At 39.0% G+C, this 19299-nt stretch overlaps 2 protein-coding genes across 7 annotated transcripts in view; one reads left to right on the forward strand and one right to left on the reverse strand.

Annotated features, from left to right (window-relative positions):
* Positions 1-19299, forward strand: part of cdh23 (cadherin-related 23) — a 188305-nt gene that overhangs the window by 148550 nt on the left and 20456 nt on the right. For 4 of the 5 annotated variants that reach the window (XM_047813036.1, XM_047813033.1, XM_047813035.1 and 1 more), the window contains 7 exons: positions 903-1291; positions 1521-1622; positions 1741-1743; positions 1881-2030; positions 2257-2385; positions 3001-3129; positions 3462-3689. In XM_047813036.1, the coding sequence (XP_047668992.1) occupies positions 903-1291; positions 1521-1622; positions 1741-1743; positions 1881-2030; positions 2257-2385; positions 3001-3129; positions 3462-3689 (1130 nt within the window). The remainder of the gene's footprint in view (positions 1-902; positions 1292-1520; positions 1623-1740; positions 1744-1880; positions 2031-2256; positions 2386-3000; positions 3130-3461; positions 3690-19299) is intronic. The other variant, XM_047813034.1, reaches the window with a different exon arrangement.
* Positions 5111-17267, reverse strand: vsir (V-set immunoregulatory receptor). Of its 2 annotated transcripts, none has more exons than XM_027165882.2 (7): positions 17019-17267; positions 10622-10996; positions 10083-10145; positions 9819-9929; positions 9458-9485; positions 8290-8465; positions 5111-6127 (listed from the first exon to the last, which is right to left on the reverse strand). In XM_027165882.2, exons 1-7 carry the CDS (start codon positions 17071-17073, stop codon positions 6090-6092), a joined length of 846 nt encoding a protein of 281 aa, XP_027021683.1. In that variant the 5' UTR covers positions 17074-17267; the 3' UTR covers positions 5111-6089. The 2 variants fall into 2 exon arrangements, with proteins under 2 accessions (XP_027021683.1, XP_027021682.1); XM_027165881.2 differs by having other exon boundaries at positions 10062-10145.

Consider the following 19299-nt stretch of genomic DNA (forward strand, 5'->3'; position numbering starts at 1 on the left):
GTGGAACTCACAACACGGCTACAATTATTAGCTGAATTGAATTTAATGGGTTTAATCCAAACCTCATTAACTCAACAACACGGAGGCTTAAATATGATGTCAGTTTAATCCTTATGACAAATTTGACAAAAATGTGTTCTGTGAATGAACAAGGCATCAACAGATGGCCAAAACATTGCTGTACACATTCTAATAATGAGCCGAGTACAGGAACGGTTGAATTGAAATTTTTTCTCAGGGTAAAGGGGTTCTTTAAGACCCCCTGTGATGTGCAACGAAACTGGATTGGGTGACACACCTCATGTGGTTTTAATGGTTTTGGAACGTTCTGTTGCTGCCACATTGTTTTTCTGAGTTGCCATAATAGCCAAAACACATTTTCTTGTCTGCATAACATGTTGCAGGATGTCAAAAGAAGCTACTTAAGGGCATAAAGGTAATGCTCTGTAATTTGGCTTTGTTTTGTAGCCCTATTCTGAGAACATGGCAACCTGCATGCCGTGTTATTTTCTCCATGACACACAACTCCAAGGACATCTGGAGAGACTTCCTGTCTCACTTCTCTGTCTTGCACACTCTTATGTGTTATTTCTATTAGCAACAGAGCTGTATGTGATTTGGCTGTCAGATAAACATTTTAAATGTAACTTATCACAGAAATATTCCTACAAACGAACATCCTTCTGACTAGCAAATTAAAGTGTTAAAAAAAGACTCATTATCATTGTTTTTGAGATAGAAATTTGAAATACATTTAAGAATGATTAGATTACTGGCATAGGGACTCTTCCTAGAGCAGGTTTTCTGTAATTCCTAGAGCAGGTTTTTTGTAATTACAGCACAAGAATATTTAATATGGTTTAACTCATCTGTCTTGTTCTTCTCTGTACATCTACGTGTAGGAGATGGAGGTGCTGTATCCTACGCCCTTATCTCGGGTTCAGACCGTAAATTTGAGGTGGACATTAGTACAGGACTAGTGACCACCGTGGATTACCTTGACTATGAGACCAAGACCAGCTACCTAATGAACGTGTCAGCCACAGACCAATCGCCTCCCTTTAATCGGGGCTTCTGTACTGTATATGTCACTCTGCTGAATGAGCTGGACGAGGCTGTGTCATTCATGATGGCCGGGTACGAAACGTCCCTGAGGGAAAATATAGCTGGCGGAACAGAAGTGATCCAAGTGCGAGCTCAGTCAGCAGATAATCTGAATCAGCTGACGTATCGCTTCGACCCCGATACGTCACCCGCCGCTCTCGCACTCTTCAAGATCGATGCTGTCACGGTAAGAAACCTTAACCTGGGGCTAAGACTGACACTGCAGAGAGGAATACTTAAAGCCCAGAAGTCATTTTACAGTAGTTGCAGTTACATGACCTTTAAGTCTCTTCCCTAAAATGGTTTTTAATCTTTTACTTTGAAGATTGCATTTTTTTTGTTCCTTTGTGTGTATGTGTGTGTGCGTGTGTGTGTGCGTGTGTGTGCGTGTGTGTGTGTGTGCGTGTGTCTCACAGGGTCGAATCACTGTGACTGGTCTGATAGATCGAGAGAAGGGAGACTCCTACACTCTCACAGTGGTTGCTGATGATGGAGGACCTAAAAGAGGATCAACTGTGGTAAACTTTTGTAATCTTCTAGAAACTTTTATAATCTGAATTTATCCGAAGGTGAAATGTACACAACTAACCAAAATGCTTTCTCATTACTTTTTCCTAACGCATTGTGCATTTGTAGAAGGTAAGTAATTTTTTACCTTTGACTATTACAGATTGATTGGAATCGTATATATCTTATAGACAGCACGTTACTGAAATCTTAATTAACTACTGCAGAATAATTGCTATTCGTGTTTTTTTGTTGTTTTTTTTAAACAGGTGTCCATTACTATTCTGGACGAGAATGATAACAGCCCCGAGTTCGACCTCACGTCAGATTTAACCGTTAATGTTCCAGAGGATACACCCATTGGTCAGAGGGTGGCCATGGTGACGGCACGGGATAAAGATGCCGGAAGGAACGGACTGGTGAGTGTGTGTGTGTGTGTGTGTGTGAGAGAGAGAGAGAGAGAGAGAGAGAGAGAGAGAGAGAGAGAGAGAGAGAGAGAGAGAGAAGCTCAGTCCTACAATGGGATCTGAGATGACATCTAATCTTGAATAAGGCCACATTTTGACTTACTCATCATCTTTACCTTGTGTTTTGTGGCATCGGTTGATTCTTCATTCTTTAATCATTTTCTTTCTTTCCATCCAGGTGAACTTTACACTGGTGGCAGGGAACATGAGGGATATATTTGAGATCCGAACCATCAACAACACGTTTGGAGACATTTATGTAAATGCTGCTCTTGACCGAGAAGCAGTGGACCGTTATCTGCTGAAGGTCATTTCAGATCTCATTCTTTGTTACAGTTAATGAAGTGCGCCTTGAACATAATAGTTAGTGGTTAGTTAGCGGCAGACATTTTAATTTCTTACCGACTCTCTAACTTCACTTTTCGCATTACTCAGTCGTTGCTATGGTTACATTTTGTAGACCATTATTTCACTTTGACTAAAATTGAATTTCACTAAAATGAATTTATTTGGATTTAACTTTGTTATTCATGTTCAGCTGCAAAAGCACAGCAAGAATCATTATCACTGTTATGTTTCAACATTTTTATTTGCCATAAAAGTTAATTCCTTACATTTTAATCCATTTGGGTTCCTGTGTATTAGATGCTACTGTTGAAGCCTTTGTGATCAGAAACAATCAGAAACAATCAGAAACAAGCTACTTAATGAATTATATCCTAATTACAATCTAATTCCTAATATTAATTTTTTTATAAAGCAATGCTTTATGTTTCTGAGCCTTTGTACTATTAAACCTCAGGTTAGACTTTTTTAAGATCTTAGACTTCTAAGATCAAGGACTTACTAATCCTGTGTCATGGCCTTCAGACCTGCAAATTTCACTCCATAGAATTTCCTTATACTTTGCATGTCTGTCCAGGTGCGGGCCATAGATAACGGCTCTCCTCCTCGGTTTACGGATCATTCTCTTACTGTGAATATTGTGGACGTAAACGACAATGCTCCTGTCATCCAGAGCCCTCGTGGCTACAATGTCAGCGTTAGTGAGGTGAGTGTACTGTAACTCGGCCTGCTAATCAAACCACATCAGAGCCTCGGACCCGAAAGCAGTCAGAAGTCTGTCATCTTCTGTGTCTATTCATATATATGGTATACATTGCTGAAAGTTGGGATAAAGACAATATATACTTCGTTATTTTTACTGGCTAGAAAAAGAAAAATGTAATGGCCCTTGCAGGTTTTTCTGCACATATCCTAGCTTGTTCTTAGGTAGCTTATCAATCTCAAGATCCTAAAAGTGACAGTATAGTGAATCTGGGATTGAGCTCAAAACCTTTACCACTAGAGTGTGTGTTTGTGTGTGTGTGTGTCTTTGTATAGAACGTAGGTGGTGGTACGTCGGTTCTGCGTGTCGTCGCTACAGATCGAGACATCGGGCCTAATGCCGTGCTGTCATATTACATCACAAACGGGAACCAAGATTTGACGTTCCGCATGGACCGCATGAGCGGAGAGATCGTGACCAGACCTTCACCTCCTGACAGAGAGAGACAGCAGCAGTACACACTCACTGTCACGGTGGAGGATGACGGAACACCGCCACTATCGGTGAGAGATAGTGAAATTGTGTGTGTGTGTGTGTGTGTAGACGTACTGTACGCCTGCTGATCCTTGTGTGTACAAAACAACAACACAACACTGCATTACGATTAGGATTTAAAATGAACCGTACGTACAATTCAGCCTGTAACCCAGGCTCTAAATCAATACCTGCTTACAGTAAAGATGAGACATTATTGAAGATTTAGAGATAATTTAGTAAGAAGTGCTAAAGAGAGAGAGAGAGATTATAAAAAATAAATAAAACCCAGATCAAATGGTTAGTTTAACTTTCATCATTTACTCTTTGGGGAATCTCCCTGTCCAGCACCTCACAAGATCACGTGTTTGTTAGAAGCTTTTTTTAAAGTCCATGAAGGCGTAAGGGAGCAAATAATCCAGCTGTTTTCAAGCAGCCATGGCATCAGATCAGGCCTTGAAGAATTTACAATCTGATGCAATTTCCTTTTACAGGACACTGACAACGAGTAAACAGAAGCTCTTACAGAAAACCTGTGGGTTTGTTTTTGTTTTTGTTTATTGGTCTGAGGTGAAAATCTGGGCAGATAGCTTACACATCTTTTATTTTACTATATATTTACTGTACGTAAACTGGATCCGTTTTAAAATGTCAATGATAACCAAAAGATGTTTACAGACGTTCACACTTCCATGTGCTAGTGTAGATTCGTGCTAGTGATGATGTTGACTATGTAGCTCGTTCGGTTTGTGCACCTGTGAGATAAACCACATTTATTCCATTAGTTTTTTAGATGGTGAGCCAACAGACAGCAGGGAAATTCAGTGTTGCTGCAGAATTTGTTCCAGTTGAATGCACCTTCTTTTAGCCTCGTGCTGCATGTGACTCAGAAGGGGAACACTTCTGAGTCATGGGTATATAATACAATATATAATTCATTTTATTTATGAGCAGCAATGAAGGTCTGGTTGATAAATGAACAGCAGTGTGAATATTTTTAATGTAAAGCGCTCAAACTTCTAGTTCTAGTGAACTTCTAGTGAACTCCTGAAGGGAACCACGAAAAGTGCGATTAAAGTGATGCCAAACATGGGTATTAACACCAATGTGGCAATTAAGACTCACTGGCGCATATACCATTTAGAGGCCGGAAGTATAAACTGGTAAACTGCAAAAACAGGAAACCCACAAGTGTGCTTTTTTCTGAAACAGGAAGTTACAATTTCAAATATTCTGCTGGTTCCTGTTTCACTATTTTCTGCAGTCTAGCAGAAGCATGGACAGCCTTGTACGGCAGAACAAATTGTTCTTGTGTCATTGAGTCTGACACGCACGCAAATATATATATATATATATATATATATATATATATATATATATATATATATATATATATATATGTCTGTGTCTGTGTCTGTGTGTCTGTGTGCATACAAGGACGACATTTGCCTTTCTTTTTATTTTAAGTTTTATTGTACAAAATACACAAACACAGCACTTTTTACAGCAGTTGTATCGCATTATAAAACATAATGGCCACACTCACACACAAACACACACACACACACACACACACATATATTTATAATCTATCCAACCAGACACACGATATCTCAGTAACCACTTATTGTTTAAGTTTGGTTCAGATCCATCTGTAAGTGTTTGTCTGCCTGTCTGTCTGTTTGTGTGTGTGTGTGTGTGTCTCTCTCTCTCTCTCTGTCTTTCTGTCTCTCTCTCGCTCTCTCTGTTTGTCTCTCTCCCTTTCTCTGTCTCTCTGTCTCTCTCTCTCTCTCTCTCTCTCTCTCTCTCTTTCATACTCACACTACATAATATATTATATATACATATAAAAAAACTCACATCAACCCAAAAATATTTATTCAGTACATTAAAGCTAAGTGACCATCTTGAGTTTTCTTTGGCAGTCGTAATAGCTTGTTTATTACCAGCGTAAAAAAATTAAAGATACCCATTAGGAGCTGATGATCTCTGACACACTGACATACACACGTGCTAAACAAAAAGCATCACTCACTCAGGCCGACGGGATGGAGATGAGATGAAATGTAAAAAAAAATGGACGTGTGAGAGTGTGTGTTCTCTCAGTGCTTCTGCTTATCAGTAAGAGGAGCAACACCTCCTACTGAAACTGACCCGCTTTCCTCTCGGGCATGGAACATTCCTGTGAGATCTGTCTGTCAGTCTGTCTGTGAAAAAGCATTCACCACAACAAAGTGAAATGAACTCCTCTTGGCCCCTGGCTGTTGGTACAGGTGGAAAGTGTATGTGTAGAAGGAGAAGGTGGAGGGTTGTTCACTTGTTGTCCCAGTCTTTGAGAAAGCATGGAGGATGGAGGGAGGAATAGAAGACATGCAGGAAGAAAAGTACAGGACATTTCTGGGATCTGGGAATGATAGCGTCTCTCTATCCTACAACGGCTGGATGTCTGGTACCTCCGGGATGGGCTCTGCAAAACAACACCAACACATTATACATCATAGTCTTCCTGTGTCAGAAACTAAAAGGTACAGCTTTACTTCTGACTGTTACAAAACGCTGACACTGGACACTCCTTCCAAAGATGTCCGCTAAACATCTCCCCACAGATAACGTCTCCGTATCATCTTTCAAGTGAATTAAATGGAGCGTCTGCTATAAGCATGAATCCATGTCACAAGTCCCTGTAAATCAGCCTTTCTATAGAAACAACCCTGTATAAAAGAACCAGTGGATTGAATTGAACCTGCGATTTGAGTTTCGACCGGAGGCACTAGACACCGATCTTCTGTATAACTTTGCGTTGCGAAAGCTAGGTGAACCAGTGTGGAGCAATAAAAGAATTACCACAAACACTTTCCCAGAATCAGGGATCGCAGGAACAGAGCAGAAAAGCAGAAGTGGGTCATTGTGTAACTGTGTGTAACTGAAAACGTCAGACGCAAGGTAGGGAAAATGTTCTGACTTTCATCTGCTCTCCTTCCTAAGTCTTATCTCAGTACACAGCTCTAACTGTGACGCAGGTTCGTTGGCATGTTATTACACGTTCCTTTTCCCTCTGTACACTACAGAGCACTTTACACAGGGTTCCACGTCTACGCACCATGAGCTCTCACGCCATATTCATATTTTCACATTAAAAAAAATTCCGTGCATGTCCTGCTTTGCCAGAACCCCGGCTATTGTTGTGCTTTAGCAGCATTAGTGCTAAAGCAGCGTTTATTATTAGTTTCTCTTCCATTTTAAACCAAGTTCCCAATGAGATTCATGAGAACCAAAATAGGAACAAAAAGTTGCTCTAGTCGCAGTAGAGAACTGATGGTTGAGAAACCCAATTATATGGAATTGGTCTCTTGACAAATTGACGCTGATGTCAACCGATCAAACACAGATTCTGCCCAGTCAAAATAATATTCTCTACAGGATACCATGCAGGATTGAGGTGGCTAAGCGTGCGCACAATAAACAAGTTCAAGGCGTAGCGTATGAAATGGCAGCAATCAGCTTTGAAGAGGAACTTGAAAGATTAAGCGCTAGTTTGGAGAATGAGGAAGGATGTGCGACATTTACAGCTGAGGCAGTGTCATCAGTGGCCTGAGATCTGAAATCTGAAGAAAGCGTGTGTGTGTGAGAGTGTGCATGTTTGCGTGTGCATGCATGCATGTATTTCCATTTCCAGATGTTTCTTGCCTTGTACTGACAGAATCCATAAACAAGATTGCATAACTGCATACTGAAATACTTACAGCTGTGCGTGTGTGTAACATTATTGTTGACTAAGTTCAGTGGAAATATTATGTGTGTTGTGTAGACCAGTAAAGTCTGTTGTAGTGTGTAGACTGGGTTTTGTTTGCATGTTCTGTGTGTTTGTTAGACTACTACTTGAATTTTCATAATATTTGCATATTCAAATGTCCACATTTGAATGTTTATGATCGCTTGGGCTATGTTTTGAATCATTTACCAAAGAGTAAAAGTTCAAGCAGTCACTTGGGAGTCTCTCTCTTCATCGAGGTGATCCGTGTAAAGCCCTCAGATACTTCAAGACCACCACACGGGGTCATTATCTTCTACCCCTTTAACTGAGCACGTTGGTGTGGTGCCGTGGGTAAAACTTTCCCATTATGAAACCAGGACATTTTAAGGTTTAATTCTAACTGTGGTGTGACTTAATCTGGTTACTGATTATTTTTATAGGACGATCGCATGGGTGAGATCGATAATCAGCTTATAAAAACATTTCCAAGCTGTTTTAGAGAAATATCTTAAAGATTTCTAAAAGATAACATTGTCTTTTGTTTCTGTTTGTTAGACTTCACTCGCAGTGATATCTGATTATCTCAGACTCCTTTTATACTGTAGAGGAGAAGACGACATTTGGGATTTTACCAAAGTAGGTTGAAAAATGTAGCTGTGATGTTGATAATCGCTCAGTCTGTGGTCTAGATAAGTCAAATATGGATAGAATTAAAAAAAAAATTAACACGTGTCTTTTGGGCTGTGTGTTTTGATTCTTGACCTATGAGTGTGTGTGTGTGTGTGTGTGTGTGTGTGTGTGTGTGTGTGTGTGTGTGTGTGTGTGTGTGTGTGTGTGTGTGTAAAAAGGAGATGCGTGAGCTGTTTGTTTTGTACCATGTGCAGGGAAAAACACGTCTCCCTGTGGGTTTGGGCTATAGGGGGTTCCAGGGTCGGACAGAAGGTGACGCCCAGAATCGGATGTCTGGCGCGTCAGAATCTGAACCAAAGTGCGAGACGAAGTCTTCAGGGGACCTGACATGTACACAGGGTTTTCATGGCCTTGAGCCTCACTGGAGAGAGAGTGAGAGAGAGAGATTAAGAACACTTATACATCATAAACTAACACGGATGTCCCATTAGCCAAGATGTAGCCATTTGGTGTCTTTAATTTTACTCCAGAACTAATAATGGACACTAATGTAGCTAATAAGTATGGAGAGCTTATCTTTCTTACCTACCGATTAAAGCTACATTAATATGGACATATTATGAATTATTTTGAAACACAGTTTTGGCACTGTTTAGAAAACTAAATGGTCATTGCACTGTAGTAGGACCAACTGTAGCGCTGGATTCGCTCCAGATCCACACAGGGCTACTGCATTTTTTTTTTAATCCTAATTACCTTAATATATGTTTTATTAAATCAAAATATTGTAGCTGATGCCAGAGGCTTTGAAGCAGGAAAAGGGGAAATTGGTAGCTCTGCACTCCTGATCAAAAGGATAAGAGATCTTAATTCCTACTAAGCTGCTGACCGTAAGTCACTTTGGATAAAGGCGTCTGCCATAAATGTTTTTTTTTGTTTGTTTTTTTAACAGGCAAATAGTTTCTACACACGAAATAATGTCTGAGTCATTTTTCAATGATGTTCAACAGCTGATTGGCCCAAACCTTTATGCGACTCCTGGGACTATTTCATGACCCCTATGATCATGCAGCCCAAGCAAGCTTTCTGTCACGTACTGTCTCAGAAGCCGCATAAACGTATCTGAGATTACTTCACAACACTGTGTGGTTTGAGGTAGATGTGAAATGATTTACACACACACACACACACACACACACACACACACACACACACACACACACACACACACACAGTTTACAAGGTGGTACAATGCAGCCTGTAACCTTCTTTTAATTGTTCACTACATTGGTCTGACTTCACACACTCACATCGTATTCTATTATAATTAATGCAATATAAATGCAAAATGGTGGTTTGCTTTGTTTTGTTTTATTTTACAGGAGCTGATTTAGTGACTGTGTAGAAACTCACCTGTCCATGCGAACCAGCTCATGTGCACCTGTAAAATAAAAAGAGCAGGAAGTGGAAATTGGTCAATGTGTGGCAGGAAATAGAATATCGGTGACTATGACTTCCTGTAGCTATTATGCAGCGTTTGTGCAGGATGTGAGGTGAAACACGCACACAAACCTTCCATGACACTTAGAGTAAAGTCTGAAGGTCGGTAGGTATTTAGCAGAGGGTCTGTCGTTAACAGACACTGACTCATTTAGCAGGATTATTTATTCATGACATGCTGCTGTGTTCGGATGATAATAAAACCGCTTTGACTTGCTACTGAAGAACATTTGGACCCAGCAGTACATGAAACCGACGATGTGTGTATACTCACGTCGGTTGCTCCGAGTTCTTTGTCTTTGGCGGTATACCAGGACCAGCAAAACAGGCAGACACATAAGAGACACAAAGACGACAGCTACAGCAGCACCTGCAGCCAGTGATTCTAGAGGATGATAAAGAGGAATAAAATGAAAACAGTGATCAAGTGCGAATTTGCACTTTCAAAATGGTGTGACATCATAGTTCTCTCGAATAGGAAGAGTTTAAAATTATTTATAGACAAATAAATAAAGACCTTTGGTTACTAAAGCCATACTTGATAAACTTTGTGGAGGAGGTGTCCCTGGCAGCAGCGTGCAATTCAGACTGTCGTTGCGACCTGGATAATGAAAATGAAAAGAATTTCATGTTTTGAATTCACATTATTATTGGTATATTTAGGTGAAATAACTATCTATATTAACTACCTACAGTGCGTTTTCATTCTCAAATCTGATTGGTCAGAAGGATGATGTTCTCTGAGAGTAATAATAATAATAATAATAATAACTGTAGCCAAATTGTTTTGGTCTAAAAGGATTAAAACTCTATGGAAGGTGCCGTTATGTGAAAAGAATCGCAATCATGGTGGTGGCAGTAACCCGTTTTTGTGTTGCATCACACCACCACATTGTTGTTTGTTTAAGAGCACATGGGATTTTCATTCTTAAGACACCGGCATTGCAGCAATGAGAAAAATAACCGCATGTTTATTTCTATGCTCTAAGAGGACATTTCTTAAGTGTAAACATCATGTTCTTCAAGGTTAGGTGTTGGTTTTTAATAACAGGGAATAACAGTTGGCAATAAACGTACGTGGCGTGATGGTGAGCATCATGTGGCTGTGTGCCTCCTGCTGCACGTGTGGCTTGTCCTTGCCTTCCTGCAGGATGTCCAGTGCCATGCAGCAGTAGCGTCCCTGGTTGGCATGAGTCACACCCAGCAGTGTGATGCTGAAAGACCTGGCGTGGGCACTGTACACCACAGAGCTGCTGTCTTTCACATGCAGACTTTTGTGACACCGCTGGTCCATGTGTTGTGTGAAGAGCCAGGCGCGATGCATTCGATCTTTCTGGTGATCCAGAGCGCCAGACTGTTCACACACCAGCGTGACGTTGGCACCTTCCGGGCAAATGTAGGAGGCATGTGGCACCGAGACACTGAGTGGGTGGGGGTGATATTCAGTGTTCCCTGGACACGCCAAGACAGCAGAGAAATAATATTTACTAATGTTTCTCCTTAATCATTACAAAACAGCCATACTGACAAAAATCTCAATAACTTTTTACATTTCTTATAACTGCGATTAAAGAAACTCATCATGTCTGATTTTAAACATGGTACATGTGACACGAAAAACAGCTGTAGACCATTTTAGTCACATGACCTACACTTCAATGTGAGTAAAAGTTAGGGTTAGGGTTATTTTTTTTAATAGATAAGCAATTTACCAGCCAAATATATATATATATGACACTTGAGACTTAAAATAAATGCTCCATAAACATCTCCTGTACTCATCATTCCTCTCTATAAGCTGTTACAGATGTACAGTAATTGAAACAATAACCTGTGACTGCTAGTGTATATATATATATATTTTTTTTTTTATAATACATTACATAGCTGCATTTCTATAAAGCATTTAAAGACTCTCCAGGACAGAACATGGTGAAGTAATGCACAGAACACGGTGGTTAAATGACTTGCTGTTGTTGCTTGAGCACAGCTCTATGCATATACAGCTGTTCAGACATGAGTGTTTGCGGTCATTTCCTGAGCGGTGTAGGTGTGCAGGTGTGTGTGTGTGTATGCATGACTGAAGCATAGTGAAAGAGCACACAGCCTACATCCATCAGTCAGCTAGAACTCCTTTACTAGGCTGTGATTCATTCCACCTGTTCAGTGTGCGTGAAGATGCTGAGCTGGCGTGTCACTCAAAATGTCCAAATGTCACAGCGTTATCGACTTGACTCACTCAGCCAGGGGGAAAAACGTGATTTCCCCGCTCTGTTATTTCAGGTTTTAGATTTAAACATGTGAAGAAATAAAACGAAAGTTTCGACCTACGTTCAAATATCAGAATGCTTACATGGTTCGAAAACTAGAGAGGAAAGTTTCACACTGAAGCGATACGAGAAAAAAAAAACGAGTATTGGTTTAGCGACACAAAATAATTCAAACTTAGGAAATGTAATAAAGCAGCCTTTAATATTGGGAAACATAATTCTGCTTAACTTTAGATGTTTTACTAGAATAGAAATCTGTTTACTTCAACAGACCATTTTTAATTATTACTTGCAGTTACTATTACAAGTCTGTGAAACTTTCCTCCTCTTCTTTTTTTTCATCTTTTATTCACCCCTCCATCTCTGTGACATTTGTTCCACTCAGGGGTTTTTTTTCCCTTGCTGGGTTTGTGCTTTTTGAGCTGTTTGAATATCTAAAAGTTTCCTTTTCTACAGTTTCAAACATTATGGTAAGAAACCTCATACTGCTCTTTTACATGTCCACGCACACACGCACACACACACACACACACACACACACACACACACACACACACACACACACACACACACACGCATGCACGCACGCACGCACAGAGGCCACAGCAGAACCTTCTGAAGTCTGAGTAAAGGTGAAGTTTTTACAGCTAATCTTGTATAATAGTCTGACACTGAATAACTCGCAGCACTACAAGCTACACATCAAGTTATACTATTAAAAATAATAATAAAAAATAATAAATGTTCATAAATGCTAAAACAGCACATCCCTAAACAATTGATTCCTTCTTACAATCCCTCATTCTGGGCCTTTATCTGGGCCTGCTTGCGTGTGTGTATGTGTGTGTTTCATTTTTGTTTAAACTATGAAGTTGAGAGGAAAACAGTTTGGACAGTGAAGACTATATATATATATATATATATATATATATATATATATATATATATATATATATATATCCCCTTTCTCATATAAATTGCTGGTTTTCACAAAGCCAAAACATTCCCATAGACATCTAATTATCTCTGTGTTTTTGTATAACTGACTCATGAGTCATAAATTCAACCACACCCAAGTCCAGTGGCTTCAAGATTACACATTTGGTCTGTGTCTGCTGTTTACGAGTTCACTACATTTCTCTAGGCTAAAATGAGCAGTGTTGGAAATCCAGAAGGCACGATTCAGAGTTCACAAATTACTCATTTCACATTTGCCCCTGTTCACAATAACACTTTCAGTAAGTACGATCTCAGCATTGTTGTGGTGCTGTCATAATCGGTGCGTGTGTGTGTATGCATATTCTCATGATAAACACTTATTAATGTCTGTGTAATATCTGCATATGATACAAACCACAAAGGAGAGAGACTGACTACACAGAGAGAGAGAGAGAAAGAGAGAGAGAGAGGGAGAGCGCATACAGGCACATGGAGAAGTCAGTGGGAGGGGTCTATGGACTACAGAAGGAACTTTCCGGATGTTTGTTAGTATTTAAAGGGGCAGACTTCCTTCCTGCTCTGGTCTTGGCTTGCAAAGTGCTGTTAATAAAACTGCACTACCCGAGAGATTACAAATAAATTATATGTATATATATATATATATATGCAGAATTAGAACTTATACTGTTTAGCATATTTACAGGCATTGACCCTCTTTTGACCTAAGCAGTGTGTGTGTGTGTGTGTGTGTGTGTGTGTGTGTGTGTGTGTGTGTGTGTGTGTGTGTGTGTGTGTGTGTGTGTGTGTGTTTGTCTGGCCATTAGGAAGAGCAATAGGAAAAACATGCTGTGTGATTACAAGTAGCCACAGGCCTAGTGCTTGTTCCTGTCTCTCTCAGAGACAATAGAGTCTAAGTTGATTCAGTTCCAAACCATTATTTCTATTTTTCCTGATCTTCCCAATATGTGGCCATTATTCCCCCTGCTGGAGGCCTATTTCCACTCACAGGAGAGCTTCCACATATTACATTAAATATATACAGCATTATTTTGACTTGTGAAATGACCCTGCAACTGGTGACCTCATATCACTCGGCCTGTTCCGCGTGCAGTCTGGAGCCTGATTCCCTGTTTGGCTGATACAAGGCTCGCTGCAAATGAGCTTTCATTGCTTAAAGTATTATCCATGAACCGTTTCAGTAAGACTCACTCGTGCTAGCCTCAGGGTCAGACACAACCTAGAGCGATATGATGAGGAAATGTAATTTACAGGGAGCACATTACAGTGATAGATTCTATAGTGTAGTGTTGATGCGTTTAAAGATTATTTGTGCCCTAGGGTAAATTGCTATTGGGATAACAAACGTAGCTAATAGCAACGTTTGTGTTAACAGTGATCTCTGAAAACCACCAGCCGATCAGAGAAAACCTAGGAAGCCAAACTTAGTTGTGACTTCTTATACAAAGCGCTCGGTCTAAACAGAGTGCGGTTTGATCTAACAATGTTCTTAGAAATAATCAAACCACTCACCCTAGGTTTCCACTTGCAAGCAACATTCATTGTATATTAGCGTGCATGATGTGTCACTGCAATTTTAGTGACAGCAACAAGCAACAAAGCCGCACGAATCCGTACATTCAGCTTGAGCGATTCCTCATACATGTGGTCTCATGTTTCTTGGGTTCTCCACTCAAAACTTTAGTCCCTACCTACAATTTTTCCATTTGCTGTTTGCCACAAGAAAGTGAGGTTTCATCTTTCATCTTCTTATTAAATGTCAATAGAGACATTACAACAAAAATAAAGCTTGGAAGTAAGTAGCTCACAAGATCTCTAGTAGCTCTGGTGAATGTACAATACATAGCTAGTATAGTTAGCTTGATTCACTAATCAACTTGCAAAGCTTATACACCTCCTAGCGCATATCAAATCTGAGCATCCACTTTTCATACCAATTTTACTGAATAAATTAATTTAGGTTTAAAGAGTTGCCTGTGTTTAGATAGTATATTACTGCAGTGCATCATAATACTTTAAAATCTATTGAATATACTCTAACGCTACACAAAATCGTAAAACATAATGGGTACCCAAAGCCAACCTTAGCACTAGCACACTTACATACACACTTTGGACAATCATGCTCGTTAAAAGGTGTCAATTGGAGCATTGCAGGGATCTTCTGCTTTTACGTAACATTAAACACTTTAAAAAATAGAAAAAATAGAGAAACAAACCCCAGAAATTGGATATAGTGTAGGCTGTAATTGAAAAGATTTAGTGTTAAAGCAGTGCTGATGATTTCTGCTATGGTCAGTAGAAAGCAAGCACCATTTCTGCTACAGATATTAGAGTGATTCAGATCAGAATGAATTTGTGTAAGTAAGCTAGCTATGACATCATACTGTGATGATAAAGATGCATATTTCATATTGTTGTTATTCAGAAATGAATCACGGTGGTGACCTTATTTCCTCATGTAAAGTCTGAGAAACACAAGACTCCCCCTTCCATTGCATGAATTGTTTAAGGTATATTTGACATGTAAGTGAGCAGTAACTGTTGCTGAAACCTGACAACCTGTCAAGGATACTTGTTCATTTAAATCGTAGTGTACACTAAGCAGGCACCTGCTCTCAATCTATATCCGCTTCCAGTCAGTCTTCAGGAAATGGAAAAATCAATATGGTCTATTCAAAGGTCCCTACTGAACTCTGAAAAGTCAGCTTGTACTGACTGGGATAAGCAAAACCCAGCTGGATGTGGGGGAGATACCCAGCTGTGTTTCTCTGCTCCATATCCGCACCTACTCACAATCAGTCCCATGTTGTTCATAAGCTCCAGTCAGTACATTTATCTCTAGTCAGAATCTTGTCAAGGACACACTGCTTCCGTCCTTCACACATGCCAGTATTAGTGGTAATAAAAAATGTAAAAGGCATTTTGTGTTTTTCTTTTTTAAGATTTATTTTTTGCTTTACTTGAAGTCAAGCATATATTAATGTCAAAAATTTAAATTAAATTGTCTATATTTGTCAATATCTATTCCTGTGATTTTAGGTTATTTTAGTTCTTATTAACCGTTCTTGCCATGAAGATAGAGTGAATCAATTCACTAAAATAACTCTTTTGATGAATCAAGTGAATCATTCAGAACCATAAACTAACCTGTTGCTTTAGTTAACCTCCCCATTTATAAATACTATATAATGTAGAGGGTTTGTCATCTCTAATAATATTTTATATATTCTACATTCTTTCTAGATTCATATAATCAACAGATATTTTAGACTTTTTTTTTCTCTCATTCCTATTTTTATAGTGTCAACACAACACACTTAGATTAATCCTACCATTTTATTGTTTGGTTATTTTGTCTTCTCACTTGGATATGTAAATGTATACCATGCAGAACAGTTTTATTAAAATGCCATGTGGAATGGTCAGAGTTAAAGGCAATATGGTTAGAGTTCATATTGGATTACAGTTAGGATTACTCTTCAGTAGGCTGCTTTTTTAATCACTGATTTATCAGGTCTCTCCTGAATCATTCTTGATGTATATACAGTACTAAATAGTTTAGAATGCAGCATACACAACATCCTGTTTCAGGGTGTTTTTTCCGAGTGAATCAGACGAATCAAATATTTGAGTCACTTAAATGGGTTTGATCAAATGATTCGAATCTTCCGCCAGATGTTCATGTCGGACCTTGAACTTGAGATAATAATTCAGTAAAAATCCGTCGTACTAAAGCTATAGCGAGGGAATACAGAGAAGAAACATCAATAAACAGTGGAAAAATAAAGTTCAAGGACTGTTTGTGACACAGGCGTGTTTTCTAGCATGACACAGTCACCTATCAGTGCTTACATACAGTAATTAATATAACGCCTAATTTAACTTGACTGGACATGACTACACTTTTTAAGTACACTGAACAAAGCAGAAATCCAACAGAGGTCCAGCAGCAACACTAAAGCTCATATACAGTGCTAGTTGACGAAAAGTTCATGAGTTCATCAGTTTTAAGAATTCATTCATAACGCCACAGTAAGGCAAGGAATGGGTGTTAAAACAAAACCTGCTACTCTTGCTAAAATGGCGAGCTTTTATTGACAGCCTGCAGCTAGGAAAGGTTATAGTCTCAGTCTCTCTCTCTCTCTCTCTCTCTCTCTCTCTCTCTCTCTCACACACACACACACACACACACACTCCAGCAGCAGCGCAGTCGAGTCCGGACTCGCCCGTCTCCAACCGCTTACCTTCCACAGCCATGAAGAGGTGAATGCAAAGCCACACAGCCGAAAACAACACCATCTCTACTGTAAATCCACTCCTTGTAGGTTTCCTTTAACTTCTTAAATGCCGCTACTTCTCCTTTTGATAATTAAGCAATACACAAAACCGTCGGGTTTCTGTCGGGTAAAACTTCTTAAGTTAAACGTTGCGCTTTTTTTTTTTTTTGGCACAGCGCGTCCGAGGAGCGCACAGCTGCTGAATGTACACACTGGTCTCGTGTACTCCTCTTTTGTTTCATACACACACACACACACACACACACACACACACACACACACACACACACACACACACACACACACACACACACACACACACACTCCACCAGTTAACTCAAAATTTAGCTAACGTAAATAACTTTATATTTTATTTTTAGATATTTTTGTCCAACTCAAAACATTTTGTATGATATTAACAATAATAATAATAATAATAATAATAATAATAATAATAATAATAATAATAATAATACAATTTATCACTGTGAGAAAGGTGTAAAAACCAGTGAAAGGTAACATTAGCAAAATAAATAGTTCAATAAAAAATAAATGACAATATAATATGGACATGTTTAAAAGAACCTTTTTTAAAAATTTTAATGTGAGTGTAGTTTTTTTTTTTTGGCTTGATTTGTACTTATTTAGATAACTCAAAGCATTGAAATTACTAGGTTTGGCAAATTTAAGTTTTTCCCCACTATTTTTTCCCCAGACAGGACTTCTGTAATTTGATGATGATAACAAATAGGAATAAAATTAGTTGGATAGTTTTGATTGAGGTGCAGTTGTTTTGGATCAGTTTGTCAAACAGGCCAAACAGGAATGAACGAGAAGCACACAATTTTCTGGATGGGTTAGTTATTAAAATGTACTCGTTTTGCTACTGGTTTCACACACTAACCCATCAACCCAGCAGACTGTTTTCCTGAAATCTGCATGAATGCACGTAATCAGTAGAGTACAAGTGCTCCGTATGGAAATAAAGAAGCAGACAGGCACATCCCTATGAAAGACAGTTTAAGCATTTAAATGAGTGTGTGTGAGAGAGAGAGAGAGAGTGAAAAAGAACAGGTTTCACTGCTGGTACTGGTAGTGAGTGCTACAGATGACTAAACATTCAGATATCGATTATATACATTGAGCAAAGGTCGTTTTGACTAAACTATAAAACTGCAAATCCAAAATAAGGTATAAGGTAATAACATATTTTCTGGCCAGGACAAGACATCAGAACATATTTAATATATCTTGGAATATTAATAGTAATTAAAATAGTAAATTAGTAAGCATGATATACAGACAATACTATGAGTACTAGAAGCCACTTATGCATTATTATTGTATTTTTATCTTCTGTGATTGGAATGTCAGTAAAGTCTTTTGGCCATGTCCTGAATATTTATACAGTACCACAGCGCTACTGAATCCTCCATTCTGATTGGTCAGATTATCAGACTACTTATTCTCAGGTCTTTTTTTTTTTACAGAGTGTTGCATGGCAGATGCTCCATATAATCAAAACCTAATCATAAATGGATATTAAAAATTGTTATTAAGCAAAGAGACACATCATTGTTGATATAGCTCTCTGTAAAGAGATTCCAGTCAGGACCACTTGAGTCAAAATAAAGACAATTCTTTTAGACATATATTTAAATTTTTATTTGCAAGATTGTTAAATTTACATTTGGCAGTATGGCTCTGTTCTGAATTCCCCATCCTTTTCTTGAGCTCCATGAAAGCTAGTCAGGGAACAGCAGCCGCTTCTGGGGACAATCCCCCCATTTAGAACAGAGCCTGCATCAGTGACAACAGAATGATACTGATTAAGTTAAACAAAAAGTTTCCAGGAGGAGCTAGGGGAGGAGGAGGGTTGCAACAAGCAGAGGAAGCCGCTAAGCAGACAAACTGAAAATGCATTTAAATAGGGCACCCTGTTTGAAAGGGACCAATTGAGCGCTTATGAATCAGATCAGCTGATGGACTGGGTTAGAAATTTTTTGACAATCAGCTGATAGCCGAGCTTGACTATGCGACCTGCCTGAACTGACACTGAACGCTATATTTTTTGGAAGGAGCCATGTGTGGGAGTGCTTTATAAGGAAAAAGCTACAGGAGGAGATTTTGGCTTCTCGGAAACATTACAATCTTAAAAAAAAAGAGAAGCTGAAGAGGGAACGACCGTTTGTAGCTGCTGTAACAAAAGTGATAACAGGAACTAGCTCTTTTGCTGACAGTCACATAA

The sequence above is a fragment of the Tachysurus fulvidraco genome, chromosome 4 (assembly GCF_022655615.1).
Source record: "Tachysurus fulvidraco isolate hzauxx_2018 chromosome 4, HZAU_PFXX_2.0, whole genome shotgun sequence".
NCBI classification, from domain to species: domain Eukaryota; kingdom Metazoa; phylum Chordata; class Actinopteri; order Siluriformes; family Bagridae; genus Tachysurus; species Tachysurus fulvidraco.